We start from the raw sequence: 17,431 nt of genomic DNA, 5'->3' as shown, positions 1-17,431 counted from the left end.
AGTGACAAGAGAAGCTCCCAGCGACCTTCCAGCCAGCTCCTGGGCTTAAAATATTCAAGTTGAGAAACCCATTAAGACAGATGGGTAACTAAAATGTAATTAAGTCCACTCCTAAGGGTAAAGCAAGCACCGACTGCTGCCTGGTCAACACCAAAAGCTGCGTTCATGCCCCATTCACGTTCCCCCCAGTGTGTTTCAGTGCTGGGAGAAGCGGAGAGCAGCTCTTTGAACTAACAGGAAGGGGGAAAAGGGGAGAAGGGAGTCCTGGATCAAAATGTGTTATTTTGAAAAAAAAACTGCTCAGACAGCACAGGCTCAGGATTCAAAATACATTCTTAAACTTTTATTCCTCCCAGCAGGTAAGCAGTTGATTAAAAACCTTAGTAGCAAAACCAGACCAAAAATATGTCACACTTTCAGAAACAAACGTGTACACTTGCATGTCAGATTTACATGCAGAACTAAAATTCACATTTCAGCAGTGAATATGCAAATGACTAATGAGGAATGTGGGCTGGCAGTGAGAGCAAACTGCGGCACGTGTAACCACGGCAAGTGGTGTACGCGGTTCTGAGTGAATGGACTAGGCCATATAAGACAAGTAAAATGACAGGGCTGGTTTTGAAGCAGTGTAAGCAGCAGAGAAAAATCCTATTAACAAACAGGACAGCTTAATGAAAGCTGTTCGGCACTTCCTAACTGAGGCTGCTCCAGCAATGTGCAATATTAACCTTCTGTACCTGGATTAGACTTCGTAGACTCTTCTTCTTTGTGTACACATTTAGTTCAGCAAGCAAACGATATGGAAAATGCTGCTTTTGCTTCCGCTAGAATTTAAGAATTCCACTAGTGAATTCTGGAGTGTTAGGGACACTTCATGAATTGGACAAAACAAAAGCCGCTGTCTTCTAAGATTTGAAGCCAAAGTGCCAGCAAGGAGCAACTGCCAATTACAGAAACCCAACTGCAACTGGCTTTAGCCAAAGAAAAATACACATTAAAACTAGGATTTCAAATGCAGTTCTGTACTGTGTCATACAATCCCCCACTCCCCCCAAACCATGCTATAAGCAGTACTGTGGATTAGATACCCCAGTATCTAAAAAAAAAAAAAAAAACCACACCAAAAAACCCCAAAATTAAAAAAACACCAACCAAACAAAAAAAACCCAAATAGTCCCCAAAATCCCAACCCATACAATACAAATCAAGAATTTCTTAAATGACAAAACCACCAGTTTTCAGAAATGCTTCCTTGTATGTGCAGCATCTGCTTTCTGTCAAGGTATGCATCTTTTCTGGATTCATAATGTGCAAATCCCGTAAATTATATATTTATTCCAGTCAGATTCCCTTACTAGTGCTCAAACAAATTCACAGTATAAACTGTCAAGACTCTCCATGCTGTGAATGAATATATAGATATAAAAAAAAAAGTAAAGTGCAATTCATTCTGTTTTGCAGAGCCATACAATGGCTCTGTACTTCAGCATATGTTTACAGCAGATTTCACAACAGGAAGAAGACCCCCCCCATTAAACAATGTCATCATTTCATGGCAGATGTTTCTGCTTTTCAATAGGCTGCATGAGATTTGCTATGCTGTAAAATCTGAACAAAAGGTTCTTCATTCAGTCCAGTGTCTGACACTTACGGGTTTCCATCACTGACCAGTAATAGCAAGCACAGTAGAACTGCAGTTTTATACCTAAAAATGTGGCACAAGACATGCCTGAAATCAGAAAGTTCATTCTTAGCTTTCCAGCTCTTGTGCAGTCAGACTCCTGATACTTAAATCCTCTTCCTAACGCTCTAATGATAAACTCCTTGCACTCCTGCCCCGGTCTGCTACAGCAGCTCTTGCTCATCATCTTCAGATCCTGAGGGTCCTTGTCGTACCTCTTCATACCATTTGTTTGTGAGGGTTTTCATCTGTATGCGCCCGTGATGCAAGTCCTAAGGCAAAAGCAAACCAGAACAGTTTGTTACCTAGCTACAACCCTACTTGTGTGTTAGAGCGAAAGACCAGTTTAACATATTCCTTAGGAAATAATCCACTCCTGGTCTCTAAGCACGCAAAGCAATTCTGTTTCCTACGAGAAAATATTTATGAAGTGTTCAATCAGTAATTATTTCCAGGGATGATATTTTTAATGACAGGTATTTTTACCTGTGTTTTCTAGACAGTCCTGCTCTGTGGGTTTCGACAGTCCTAGTGCTGTCTGGATGGCCTGGCTTTGAATCTCACTCCTCTCTACATGTTCCCAGGGACAGTGGGAAGCTTGTGGCCTCTTTTGGTGATTCACATACTTATTTTTCTAGCCTTTGGTTGCAATCTGGATGGCAGCCTGTGCTTTTGGCTACCAACTACAAGTCAGATGCTTACTCTGGTTTCTTGATTCCTTTTTGGTTTTGCAAAAAATGCCTTTAGCTTTTGTGGGAAAGTGCTGAAAGCATTCTTTTGAAAAGAAAGGTATGAAACAAGGAAAAAATAGTACATTTGTGAAGGCTAGGAAGAGGGAATGTGCATACTATACACAAAATGATCAACTCCACAGCAAAAATGCTTAATTCTATGGCAAACTGGAAAAACAGCTAACCAGTCTCAGGTTTCTGAGGTCTGGAGTGAAAATGGCATAGTATTTACACCTCTCAGAGCCGCTCGGTGTTAAGTTACATGTTCAGTCAGGTGTCACTTTGCATTTACAGCTTCAAAGTCTTGGTCTCCCAGTGAAGAAGTCTTAAAAGTGAAGGCTGCAATTCTTGTACGTATTTCCAAGATAAAAACTGCGCTCTGCAGAAAAATCACTCCAGAATTCACAGGACCACGTCCAGTAAAAAGGAGCAGCTTTGTGTGACAGCACTTTAAAAACTCTGCGTGAGTGGTAGCAGCTTTTTCTAGCAACAGTAGTAACTAACTAGTGACTCCTGATACTCTTCGTAGTACTCTACAAGATTAAAGGCAAGTTCAATAAATCCATACACCTTTTAAAGTTTAATTGTGGTAGCCCTGAGAGATGCTCATTTAATCCAACCTGCAATTTTACAGTGCAGCTTTTCATTACAGCTGCTCTACATATGCACAAGTAATATATTAGATGGCTCACTGTTCCTAATGGAGAAGTTGCATGGCTGCGCTATGAGCTTTGAATGGTACAGAGTGAAATGACAACCAATTGTCGTGGTCCTCAAACCTGGACACCAACTCTACCACAGTTTTTCTTCAAGAAAACAAGAGAAACTTACTTCTTGTGTGAGTCTTCTGGTGAAGAAAGGATTCAAATACTTGGCATCAAACCACATAAACCCCTTGAGATCCTGGCGTTTTATGTACTGGGCTTCATATTCCTCCTCTGTGAGCTCTGATAAATGTTCCGATTCTATGGTATTTCCCTAGAAAGATCACAAATATTCAAATAACCTGAGAAATGTGGCAGTCATCCCTCTAGCTTGTGTCAGCCCCCTGCTCTGTGCTTTCCCTTCTTGCAACCAATTCCCACGCTGGAATGATATGGAAATTATCACCCTAGCCTAGCAGGGCTTATGGCAGTATGAATCTGTCCAGCTGTTGATTCCCAGAGCCACTTAGCTTCCCTTTTCATGCTGAAAGGTAAAAGACCTTAAACGTCCCATATTTTGTATTGTTACTGATGCTGAGAACAGATTTCTAGTGTGCAGGCTTTCTCTTGTGAGCTGGACAATGATTTTATCCAGCAAGCAACACTAATGCCATCGTCTCACTTAAAACAAGCCCTCTATCAGAACACACCCTACCCCTGTGCTCCTCCTATACACACCTCCCTAGGTGGACAGAGTAAGATAATTCTGAAGACCACAAGCTTTTTGGAACATCATACCAAGAGGAGCTGTTCTTCAGATCCTACAGAACAAACCCTGCATGTATTGTTCGATGGTTTGGGGAAAAACAGACAAAAAATCTGGGATACTTTATGTCTTCCAGCCTTTTGTACAGGAGGTTTCAGACCGGCTGTTAGTTTTCTTTGGTATTCTTGCTTAGCCAGAAATTGCTTTAAAATAAAACTCATTCAGAGGGGTGCTGTTGCTACCACCTTCTTGTGGCCTTTGCTTTGACTTTTTCAAAATAATTCCCGTCTGCCTTTTATGATTAATTCATGACTCACACTGTACTAGCTACTTTCTCTCTGTATATGACTCAACCCTGTATCATCTGCTTTATGCTTTTGCAGGGGTTACTTTAATTTGTATGGATCAATTTATAATTAGATTGAGTTAAGAGACTATTTCTCCTCCCTTTGTCCGAACAGTTATTTTGTGTAAACACAACCAAGCTCTGTCTGTGGGATATTTTAAAATTATGTTGCTTTACTTTTTCCTGCTACCTTGGCTTTTTCCAGTGCTTTCAATTTACTTTTCAGTAAAAAATAATGTACTAGTCTTGGAAAATCTACAAGTTAAAAAGAAAAAAATAATCAGCGATAGTCTGAATAAAAACCCAAACAAACCATCTTCTCTGTCTTGCTAAGATTAATGTCCTTCTTGTTCCTCTTGCGTGCTTTGGAGTCCTCAATGTCAATCAGTCTGATAAGGGGCATGGTTCCTCCTCCCAGCAGCAGAATTGTGAACAGTACTATGATGATTGTTGTTGTCCCAATGAGCTGCCGCTTCTCTATTGGTTCCAAGCCCAAATGGAGGCTGAGGGCATAGGGAATTGCACCACGTAAACCTTAACAGAGGGAACAATAAATCAATGAAGAGTGCATCAATATCTAGTCCTCAGCACCCTGATAAGTCAACAGGAGTTCTCCATCTTGACAAGACTTTTACAGTCCTATACCATACCCATTTATCTATCATTTGGTTACTGCCCTAAAATGAATCTGAGCTCTTCAGATACTGTTGTTCAAACTGTGAAGTTGCTAGACCTGGAAAGAAAAGCAGACTCTTTGCAGAAAAGCTTTAGTGGGGATCACCACTGTATAGTCCTCTAGCACAAAGGGGAAAGAGAACAAATCTATTCCACTTGGGTTTGAGACCGGTGCAAATGTTCAGTTGGGTCTTGTTCCACAGATGGAAAACCAGTTCTTCCCCAAGCAGCCCACACAACGAAAAAGACAAAACATTTTTTTCCAGTTCTCTGTACTTTGAGCTTTAACTTACCACTAAACCACATAATAAACATCATTTTGGGGGTGATTTTATGATCACGGAAAAAGTTGAGTAGGTAGGAGAGTGGGAAAATATTCACTGCTCTACCAAACAGAACAAGTACCTGAAAAACAGAAATAAAAGCAAAAGACTATTTGATGTGTTACATTCGCAGAGGCCCCAGTTGCATTTGGTTTGTACAGCGTAAGGTGAATATGCTTTCACTCACAGGTCTTGCAAGTAGGTCTGCTGCTAAACTAACATAAAGAAATCTCTCACCATAGGTCAATGTGGAATTTAACTTTTTAAACATTTTGTCTGCTTAACTGAAGCTAAACCAGACTTGTCACTGACACAGACCAGACACTACTTTACTTGTAATAAATAAGAGAAACCCAAGAGGCATTCCAGGGAGACCAAGAATTACTTTGGGTAAAAGTTCTCCTCAGTTCATTCAGTTCAGCTCCTTTAATCATTCCCTTGGCGCAGCAGCTAAGAGGCAGTAAGATATTTCTATTGTCTCCCCATGGGCCAGTTCCTCAGAGAAAAGGGCCAGAAGCCAAACAAATAGCACGTAATCTTGTTCCTCAACACCTCCCTGGGTATGATTATAAAATACACCACACATTGAACGAACATTTTTACAGGGGGGGAAGAAAAAAAGTACTGTCAATTTAATGGCAGGCAATTAACAAATACAGTGTAAACTTTAACTCAGAAACCCAAAGGTTTTCACAATGGCATTGCTTTCAAGCTCCACCGCAAACAGACCTTGACAAGGTAAATATCCTAGAATTAGTCATCAGGATCCTTGAAGGGCTGTGCTGTTTTCCTTTATGAATCACCCCAAAATTACACAATTTGCATTATGCCTGTGAGGGCAATGCTACATAGAAGGAAGTGTCACACCTTAGATATATATTAGATAAGGAAATTGGGTGTAATGCAGTGAGAGCAGTTCCCCATGCTGATATCACTGTCTGTAATTGTAGATAACAATTTTTCCCTTGAACCATGGACTAAAATGTGCTAGTACTCATTGCTGTATGCGACTGGAAATGGAGTCACATTTCCCTCTTTTTGACTCTGCAAAAGAGAATATACTTTTCGTGTCTATAGTAAGCAATTGTAATAGCAATAGGTAACCCACATGTGAAACAGAATTCCAAGTGCATCTCCATAAAGCTACACTAAAATACAGAAAGAAAGAAAAATAATTAAGAATGGAGTCAGAGAACGAATACACATTGGAGAAGGTCTAAGTCAGGACTTCCTCTGAAGAAGGTGAGCTCAAAGTGAAGAAGCAACGTTGATGCATGGACTAAATTGGTTTACGTAAACAAACTGCAAGGACTTATGAGAGAGAAAGACTCAAAAGCTGTAGTCCTAGAGAGATGAAATGGAGCAGAATTTGATACTAGTTTGCACTGTAGTTTCTACGAACTGCCCTTTCACACAGATTGTTCATACGAAGCTAAAGATACGTAAAAACTCAGCATTGTTTTCTGGTCACATAACTTCTGGAATAAAGTGGTGTGCATCATAATCTCAACATCTTTTGAGATTTTTTTATTTAAATAAATCTAATAGGGTCAAAACAAGCATGGTTCTTTTCCTTGTTTTTAGTAATCTTATACAGATGTTTTTAGTAATCTTATACAGAAGGGCTTCAAAATAACAGCAAATGGGAATTCCTTAAAGACAACCAATGTATTTGTACACTAAAGTGCTGAGAACAAGAATAATAATTTCATGGTGTTAGTGAGAGTTACCTTTGTGCAATACATAAAAATACAGAAGTATTTTCATAAAAACCTATAAAAACATAAGAACTATTATAAAGTATTTTAACTGTAAGGTGTTTCCCCTTCCCCAATACCAAAACCACATCTAAACAAATATGGAAGAAAGTAAATACCTACTATGCACCAGATGACAAAGGACATTTCAAACTTGTGAGGAAAACTAAAAATTGACAGGCCAAGAAATGCAAACACACACGTTTCTGAAAAAGAGAAATCACATCCTAAACAAACACTTCTATAAAACCTTTCCTACACCTACTATAAGTTACTACGTATGGTACATAAAACAGCATTTCCTGACTTCTGAATGCACAAAATAGGCACAAATGCCATTATGCAAAAAGCCAGATTCTTCCACGCTCACTGTCAGTGGACAGCACTTTAGTCTGTGCGTGCAGGCTTTTTGCAGCTGTAAACTACTCATGAGTATGAACAAAGTTTCATACTTTGGAGGAGTTATTTACTTCAGGAGTATAGGACAAGCTACAGGAGTGACTACTAACGACTTCTGTAGCTTTGAATCAGATTCCATATAAAACTGAGATGTCAGGCACAATCTCATATGTTGCAAGTTGAACATTATTATAAAGTATTCACTAAATTCTTATAAATGACAGCAGTTCATTACTTTCTTCATAATAAAATACTGCACTGTATGATCTAACAACTCTTGTATGTTCTAATAACTTCTAGAAGTGGTGTTTGCAAATCTGAAATAGCACCACCACTGTACAATGACTATAGTAATCCAAACATTTTATTTCCACAGCACCAATGCATTACCATCAGAGAATCACAGACTCAAGATACTTCATCAGCTTACTGCTGTCCTCACAAGGTAGGTTCATTATCATAAAAGCAGTTAAAACCAGGATCTTTTTGCACAGACAGTAGCAATACCTGATTTACTGCAGCAGAAGACATTGTTTGGTCATGCTTTGGGTACTGGCTACTTACATTTGAATGTTCAAAACCTGCTGCAAACGTGTATGAAATTGCATAGTATCTTAAACCATAGAATCATAGACTGCTTTGGGTTGGAAGGGACCTTAAAGATCATCTAGTTCCACCCCCCCTGCCATGACCAGGGACATCTTCAACTAGACCAGGTTGCTCAAAGCCCCATCCAACCTGGCCTTGAACACCTCCAGGGATGGGGCAGCCACAGCTTCTCTGGGCAACCTGGACCCCTGGCTCACCACCCTCACAGGCAAGAATTTCTTCCTAATATCTAATCTAAATCTTTCGGTTTAAAAACCTTCCTCTTTCAGTTGAAATAACTCTTTTACAGTGGCTTGAACAAATATGTGCTTCTTTAGCATTTGTAAACGATTAAGACCAAACCCTGATGAGCTCCTGGTGCTCAGGTAATGAGTGGTAATGTTTAGTTTGCAGCAAGGCCACTCCCTGACCATGTTCCACATGCATCTTCCTGCAAACAATATGGAACATATTCATGCCATCCCCTATAAAATATTTGTAATACAGAAGCATGTAATTTCTTCAAAAGTTTGGCTTGTAAAAGGCAATGGAAAGGCTATGAGACTCTGAGCTGCCTGTATCACTACTTCCAAAAACTTCTGTTCAATTTGTGAAGCTATTGTTTTTGCAAGTAGCTTTTTATATCCAAAGCCATTTAAAAAAATACTGCTAAAAATCCATCTCCTAAAACTAAAAATAGGCCAGAGGAATATAGGAGTTGGAGATCTCTATTTGGTTATCAATCTTGTGGCAAATCTTTGCAGGAGCCTGCAGGATGGGAGAGAGAGATTTACTGTATGTTTTATCCAATGTGGCAGGAAAGGTGAATTTTGACTGCCTTCCAGCCTCCACTATTAAGAGAAGAAGAATTCTTCTCTTAAAGTCATGTACCACTGACATACAAATGGCTAGAGGAAAATTCACACTTCTGCTGCTCCCATCAGAATCAGCATTTTAAGCAAATAAAATTTTAAACTATTCATATTAGATATTAATAGTATGTAGCACCTACCGCACATGAAAGCGACAGTTCTCAGTGTCTGCTGCATTAAAATCTGTGTAACTGGGGACAAGTTATGGTGTGTATAGTGAGACATCACAATGCCAGAGAAGAGGATTGCCATGATACCTGTAGATAAAAATGTGGCAGTCAACAGAAGAATAGCTTGCACTCTGCAAATATTTGTGTTTATAGACCTTACCAACACAAAAGCTTATGAAGCAGTAAGTGGATTTTCTATTACCATTGTTATTCCTGCTGGTTTCATTCCACCGTCATACTACATACTAGGAGGTCCAGCATAGGTCACTTGCAAGCTAGAGTAAATCCCTGTTATATCACAATTTTCCATAAAAGTGAGGTAAATAAAAAGCCAATTCTTGAGCGTTTTTCCTGCATTTCACTCTCCTAACAGCTAGGGAGGTGAGATCAAAAGAGTAAAAACAATTTGAGAATAGCGGGGCTAGAGAACTGTATGATTCAGTTGACCCAGAAAGTGTGTCATTCTTTCCTACCTGCCGATCAGCCAGGATCAATCACTCCACCAGAAGTAGAATGAGACCAACAGAGCACGAGTGTGAATCCACTCCAGCCTGGCGCACTATATCTAATACCATAAAAAGTTAAGAACAAATAGCACAGACAGGTGTACCCCCAATTTTTTATCAATCTGAGAATCAAAAAAGCTATTGAGACTTGAGAATTCAGGGCAAAAAGTACCTTCATAGGAATCATAGAATCATTCAGGGTGGAAAAGACCTTTAAGATCACTGAGTCCAACCCTAAGGAGGTACAGACTGATACGCGAGGCCTGCAAGGAATACTACGGGGCAGAATGTCCCCTGCCTCCAGCAGAAAGGGTCACTAAACCATCTGCTATAAGTTACAACAGACACTAATCTCAGCTATCAGCTATAGGAAAAACCACCAAATTTTCCATTACAGAGTTCAGTTGCCCTAATGACATGCAGAGCTTGGACAGAGGTACACCAACTGATTTCACAGGCCAGAACAGCTACCTCAGATTTCACTGTATTTCACAAATCTTTAATTTGTGTGAGGGATTTTTCCATTTACCTTGCTTCCCAGCTCTTGGTTATTTATGGGAAGAATTTGAATTTCAACCTATTTCGCTAACTGCTCAAGATATATCACAGACGCTGTCACTGTTCACAGGGAGCTGGATATCTTAAATTTTAAGCATTTCCATGGCTGCTGCACAGACTTACACCTGCAAAGGATGTCATCTCAGATGACGGTTAGGACTGTGGAAGAGCTTAGCAGTCCATTTGAAGAACAAGTGAGTTATTTATTTCCTTGTGAGGAAATAACTGACCAAACCTGAAAATATAACCCAGAAGTAATCAATTGTAATGCAGATCTTGAGAGGACTGGATGACACGTGGGAGTATGCCTGCTTTGCCCAAAACAAGGGAAGTTTAAAAGACTAGAGGTATTCAGCTGGAGATCCGTGCCCAGGAGTGGCCCAGACGAACAGTGGAAGGATTAGAATAGCTGAGGAACAGTCAAAAGAATCCTTTGTTTGAAACACAGGGGTGACCTGACTAAGGTCATTCAAAGTTTGTATTTCTTGAGGAGTCATTCTTGAAGGCACTTGAGCAAATTAGAGAGGTTGTCTTTACAAAAAGAGTGACAAAGAACCTCTATCATCCTGACAGTAACTAACTAGGAATCTTACTGTAAATTCTTTTTCATTGTATACCAACATACAGATACGTTGGTTAGATAATGAAATGGCACTGTAATTCTGTAACATTTTATTATAATTTTATATTAATAAGGAATATAAATTAGAACTAGAACAGGCCACTTGCTGAGACCCTCCAGAGTAATCTTCTCACAAGGCAAAACTTGTTTTTACAGCAATACAAATATTTTAACATATCAAATTGCTTGCTCAGATTTCATATAATTTCATTCCCCTACATATGTGTTGGCCTATACAAACATACAGAGTAGTTCTGGATGCAAGTGGGCAGAAATCAATGTTTGCATTAGGATTATACATCTTGATTGTGTAACTACCATGGTTATATGCCACATCTACATATAAAAAAAATACAACTCCACTAACAACCGTGAAGGTATACTGATATACATTGCTACAGATCCATTCCAAAATATTCAAATTAGCTCACGTACATTTTCAGAAAGTCTAATTTCATACCTGCAGCTCATTTACAAGAAATCTAGTCCTGCTACTACTCCTCACAAACTTGTAACATTTTTATATAGTCCAAGTTGTAGAGCAAATACATCTTTTAATGAGCTTAAAACTTAAAAAAAAAAACCAAAAACAAAACAACCAAGAAAAAAGAAAAAAAATGAACCAAGCACATTTCCTAGGTATTTGAATTATACTAACTGTTGCATCCCTTCCACTTTCATTTGAGAAATGAGACAGGAAGCTGACTGCCTTAAAAAAACAGTTCATAAACCACCTACTTTGCTGATAAAAAAAAAAAATCAGCAAAGGTCATAGACGTTGGACATCCAGCAGAACTGGATCCTGTCTTTGTACTTGATTCTACAGAATGATGGAAGAAGTTCACCTGTAAGCCTCTTCTCGTGGCCTTCAGCAAAACTTCTACCAAGTATTCAGAGATATATACAACACTCAGTGTTCTCAGCTGATTTCCCCAATGGCACTGAAGGACAAGCAGAAAAATGGCTACAGGGTAGTTGGCTGGATGTTATCTAAAGTTAGCGGATGTGGCTAAGATCTACACCATGCAGCTGAAATTTTAATTCTGTGTTAGGCAGAGGTAACTGGGGAGAATAGTAGTATTTATGTTGGCTAACTAATGCTTATGAAAACTGCAATTACCTTTTCTATACTTTTATAACATGAAGTAGAGAATAAGTGTTTCTTTAAAGGAAGTCTAAGTTAAAAGTAAGAGTGCAGGTTAAATGAGAAAACACGTAAAAAACCAGGAGCCCTCTTAGACACAAATAATACCTGCTCCCTGAAGTTATCAAAGAAACTTGAACATACTCATTTTGCTACTCACCTGAGAGTGAGATACCCTCTGCAAGTCCATAAGGAAGGTAAGCGAAAATAACCATCATTCCAAACTCTAAGGAGGGTGTCTTCCTTAAATCAATGTGCTTTAGCACGTACACATGAAAACGTTACGGAAAAAGTAAATAAAAAAACATTCAAAGAAAAATTTAAATCTGTGTCATTCCATTACAAAACAATGATTATCCTTAATGCACTTACCTACTGGATAGCTAATAAAGTCTACACATTGGTCTTTGACTCAAGTATGGAAAGATCAATAATTTCTTATGAATAGCTTCTTTTAGAAGATTCTTATAGAAGCTACTGCAGGTAGAAGTCTATCAGAATGGACAGACCTAGAGACAGAAAAGATCTGCAACCGATGTACCTCTACAATACTGATAACAATATGCCAAATTGTTGGTTTAGATCTAGAAGGGCCATTTCCCTGTATCTTCAGTCTTTGAAAGCTCTGCTCCAAAACTACTGCAGAAAATCATACCACAGAGAATCATTAAAAAGTAAAGGTTTTTCTAAAAATAGGGAAAGCTATGAAACAGCAAATTAAAAGTAAAGCAGCTCTTGTTTATGTTTTAACAAAAATAATGTCCTTTTGATACTCAACATATTTAAAACTTACTTTACATTTGAAGTCATAAACGTGGACATTTGTCATGGGCTGCAAGTTCTGGTTTGCGTCTCATGCACAGTTCTGCAGCACAGCTGCCAAGTACAAGTAAATTTTGCTTCAGACACCGGTATTTACCACCCTAAGCATGCAAGCAAGCTCCTCTGTTCAGTCACTAGACTTCTAGCTACTTTCAAATGAATGTGACAGATTTGCAGTAATATTAACAGTGAGGAATACTCCTTCAATCACATCCTTGCCTTAATGCTTAAAATACCCCACCTACCATCTTTGTTAAAATTCAGATGATTAGATGCCTGTGACATGGAAGTTCATATTCCTCCTGGGTCATGAACAAGCGACAACCTTCAACTATATTTATCTGCTGGCAACTAATAACAGATGTCCTTTGCTGCACTGAAATTTGGCATACCTAGGGTAAATCCAGTATTTTGAGGCACACATAATTGTAATAGGGCAAATAAGCTGCTTTTCCCTTTGCCTTAATATCATTTAGATATCAGTGACAAAAGTTTCCCTCTTTCGTTGTGATATAGAGAATAATTTAAAAGTTCACGGAATAGGCTAATGAACTGAGAGAGGAAATATGTCTATATTAAACCAAACACTCTGTTCCTGTTATTTACAAACAAAGCACTTAACAGTATATCCCTGATGACATGAATAACTGTTGTACAAGCCTAACACAAAAGATTACCTACAGTGAAGTCAGCGTTAACATTAAACAAGCTCTGAAAAGCAACAAAGGTGTCTGACTTACAACAAACATCCTTCCTTATCTCTGCAGAGAAGCTTCTGGGTTGTTAGCAATCAATTCATGGAAGTGGAAGAGGCAAAACATAACTCAACATAAATCCAAATAGAACAGTACCCATATACAGCTGCCTGAATATGATACATAGGGACAAATGAGCTGGTCTGACTCAAAAGCCCTCAGGAAAAGCTGCTTTTTTTTTTTCTTCTTTTTAATTAATGGTTTTATGTATGTAAAAAAAAGGAGCCATATGCTTGTAAAAATGAATCAGTATTGAAATGAAATTAGTATATTTTGAAACTACAAAACAATTACCGTATTTTATAACACTCCAATGCACATAATATAAGCTACTATACAGCATTTCAGACCTTAATTATGTTCATAAAAAATTGATGCAACTTTTTAATATACACTCATGTGCACTAACATAAAAACAGAATGAGCACGAGAAAATCCTCAGCCAACAAAATAATAAGAAATATCTCCTAAGAAACGCTGGATGGGAAAGAAAAATACTATTAGAACGTTGAATTTCACCAATTTATACATGTGTATCACCAAAACTAAAAAAGGATATTAATGCAGAAATAAGACCAGTAAGTGTGCCAAGCGCTGCAGAGCCAAAGAACATTTTAAGAAAGTATCCCAGTGCCTGTAGAAAGGTTTCCCATCCACTTATATCTGACATGTTTTCTCTTGTCAAACCTTCTGCTGTGCTAGATAAAATTAAAAAATAAATAAAAAGAAATGGTTATAAATTCTAAGCCTGGATCCAAAAATACTAAACATCTTTTGAGAACAACAACAAAAGAGACTTCCATTTCTTTGTTGCTACCACTCTTAAAAGGCTTTTACTGTGATATATATAACAGGAGGAATGTCAAGAGATGTTAAATCAAGTCTTAGTGTAAACCCCACAGGCAAATCTAATTCTGCTACGAATCTGGAAATCCAGCATTGCTCTTCTGAAGAATCCCCACAATGGCGTAAATAGGCTATGATAATGCCCAGTATTACAAAACAATTTTCAAATTTTGGAAAGGAAAACACAACACATTTTGCAGTGGTAAAAACTCAGGGCATGAAAAAGAAAAGAGACGGATCATGTGATCCTCAGAGAAAAACAAATGAACAGGAAGCCCTCTCATCAAATATTTAGGTGTGGATGAGAGACAAGATCACTGAAGAAAAACAAAGAATCTCTTGGGAGGAAAGGGGAGAAATCTCTTTGAATTTCAGGAATGCAGTTCATAGAATTCCATGCAAAGATGTCATGGATTCTAACTAGTGTTTCTTTTGACTGCTGTTAGACTTCATGGTCTTCCATAAAAGAACCACAACTGTATTAAAAGCAATTAGTTAATTGAAAACAGACTCCAACTTCACTACTTTCATAACGTATCTACTCCTATACATCATCATATCTATTGACTTCAGAAATAACATGAAGATATATCTATTTTTTTTTTACTCTTTCAGCCCCAAAGAATTATCATGGGCAAAGGATAAGGATATTGGATGTTCTTCTTTCTTGTGATAGCCCCAACATAAATATAAAAATATTGCATGGGTGTTGATGTATCCCCCCCAGCCGAAGAGTGACTCTGGGTATAAGCCAAAGATACAGGAGACACAGCTGTGTATTTGGCAAGGTAAATAGTTTTCTGAAAGCCTGCAAGGACAGGTGTTGGTTTTCTGTTGTCAGGACCCTCAGGTGGAAAGAGAGCTGGTAAACGTATAGACTTAGAAAGCAATCTGGGGTCAATGAGATGAGGCACTGAGGTAGTGGGAATAAGACATCCATTTATTGTCTTCTTCCTATGCAGTTTATGTTATGGATTGCTTTTAACAAAGAAGGAGCATATAAAATTCAGCTTTACAACAGAAATACAAGATTTGTTCCAAATGGAGATGGAAGAATTACTGTATATCTGAGTAACTAATTAACAGAAAATAACGTGGTTGCTGTGTCCAACTACACGTGTAGTTCAAATGCACTTACTTGGTCAAGACAATAGACACTGCATCATTGAGAATGCTTTCTCCAAAAACCAACATGTTAAGTACTGGATCCACGTTGAGGGCATTGAAAATGGCAATAGTAGCCACAGGGTCAACTGCAGATATCAAAGAGCCGAATGCAAAACTGGGAGAACACAAAACAAAAAAGAAAACTAGGTGAAAGAAAAATATATACCTAGGAAACCCAAATCACCACAACAACTAATAACAAAGACATTACAGTTTCTACATAGTGAAAAGTTATGCTCTCTTCCCACCATAAGAGCTTAAAGTGACAAAAGGGAAGTTTTTGATTTTCATTTACTGATTTTGATTTTCATTTACTGATATACCAAAGAGAAAAGTTGTTGTCCAGCAGCAAGAGATGTTGGAGAAATACCTATCTCCCAGCTCTCAACAACAGTATCAATGTCTTACTCCAACTAAGTAAGAAAACAAACAATCAGAGGAATGGGAATCCAAACAATTTTACGGACATAGCCCAAACCAGGTATCACACATGCATAGTGTTACCTGTTCAGGAATACTAGAGAGGAACATTTAAAGGGAACTGGTAAAACTTCAATGCTTTGGAATCCAAAATAGACAATACAGTGGCAATGGGACTGCCCAGCTGTGTAAAGTCAAACACTGGAACCAAGTAAGGAAGATTTCTGCTGTTCATGTGTGTTTTACTTGTGATGTTTCTTGCTTGCCACCGAATTTATTTATGGCTTTTAACAAAATACCTGTATTGGCTATACAATAAACAAACAAACAAAAAAAAATCCCAAATAAACCAAGAACGAACTTTATTTAATGGTAGGATGGTGTACTCCTAAAAAACTGATTAGATCCTTCACAAGTTCCTGAAAAATCTACATTATTGATACTGAAAAACTCATGCTGTATTTTAAGAGAAGATTTGGACAAGGAAGTTATGCCCTTATCATATATATTAATAATACCAACTAATCAAAGTTTACATATTTTAACTTTAAGGTTGGCTAAAAACCCCATTATCTTTCCTGTCTAGAAAAAAATAACTGAGCACAGAATACTACTTGGAAATAAGGGTGTAATAAATAGGGTTTAGAAGGGTTCGATCTATTTATTAGTTTCATACCCCGCGTAGAATCTAAGGAATCTAAACAATAACCAGAAGAGGTGGCCAACTACAGTGCATTTCCCATACACAATTATCCTGAAGAATGCTTCATTTCATATACTACAGCATGTCCCCAAGAGCTTACCTGTCTGTCATGTTGAGTTTATAAATTACATCAGCCTGAAAGAATAGGTAAAACATAAAAAAAAAAAAAAATCACAGTCAACTGTGTTTTTCTGCTGTTTTTAAAAATGAAACTATTCATCAAATCCTAAGTTCACAGTAGTGATGTTACCCAGTCTAACACTGCCCTACAACAGTGATCTACTGCTACAATTCACCCAAAATCAGGGAAGACCAGATGAAACTGGAACAGATACAGGTGACCAGAGTAACTAAGGCATTCAAAGGAATGGACATCTGAGAGGCAAAGAGGAAAGTATGGATTGTTTGGCCTACCAGAATGAAATCTGAGAGAAAATATAATTATCTATGTCTATATCTAACCAATGGGGAAACATCAAAGCACAGAAGTGAAAAAAAAAATATTGACAGAACAAATAAGTTTAATACTAGAAATTGGAAGATGGCTCTAGAGAATACAGGTTTTGGACCAGCCTTCCAATAGGAAGATTAAGTAAAAAAAAAAAAACAAACTCAACTCAAGTCTTTATTACTTTTAACATGGAGCATGCTCTATCTACGGAAGGGGTTCTGTAACATTGCCTCTGTGATAGCAGAGAACTGGCCTTTGTGACCCAGGAATTTACTTTCGCTATGTTTGTCTGCTCTTGAAAAATGGATTTTCAAAGAGCAAGCCAGATTAACTTCTTTGAAACACTTAAGTTTTTCTTACCTGGCCCAGGAAATAAATTCCTCCACCTACAATGAAAGCTGATATTGCAGTGCCAAACACAGAAAACAGAGTGATGGAACCAATGTTCTGAAAAAAATTACCCTGTAACAAAATAATAAGTA

General features: G+C 38.0%; 1 protein-coding gene across 1 annotated transcript in view; it reads right to left on the bottom strand.

Annotated features, from left to right (window-relative positions):
• Positions 1 to 1,812: 1,812 nt before the first annotated feature.
• Positions 1,813 to 17,431, bottom strand: part of SLC9A8 (solute carrier family 9 member A8) — a gene marked incomplete at its 3' end in the record, with an annotated part of 31,983 nt that continues 16,364 nt past the window's right edge. The window contains 12 exon segments of the mRNA XM_082491382.1: positions 1,813 to 1,848; positions 1,852 to 1,956; positions 3,247 to 3,393; positions 4,485 to 4,705; positions 5,140 to 5,251; positions 7,050 to 7,132; positions 8,926 to 9,042; positions 11,946 to 12,042; positions 13,892 to 14,060; positions 15,347 to 15,490; positions 16,599 to 16,633; positions 17,310 to 17,411. Coding sequence (XP_082347508.1) covers positions 1,813 to 1,848; positions 1,852 to 1,956; positions 3,247 to 3,393; positions 4,485 to 4,705; positions 5,140 to 5,251; positions 7,050 to 7,132; positions 8,926 to 9,042; positions 11,946 to 12,042; positions 13,892 to 14,060; positions 15,347 to 15,490; positions 16,599 to 16,633; positions 17,310 to 17,411 — 1,368 coding nt within the window.

This window comes from Vanellus vanellus (assembly GCF_965231255.1).
Source record: "Vanellus vanellus genome assembly, chromosome: 15".
NCBI classification, from domain to species: Eukaryota; Metazoa; Chordata; class Aves; order Charadriiformes; family Charadriidae; genus Vanellus; species Vanellus vanellus.
This window is presented reverse-complemented; position numbering and strand designations above follow the sequence as displayed.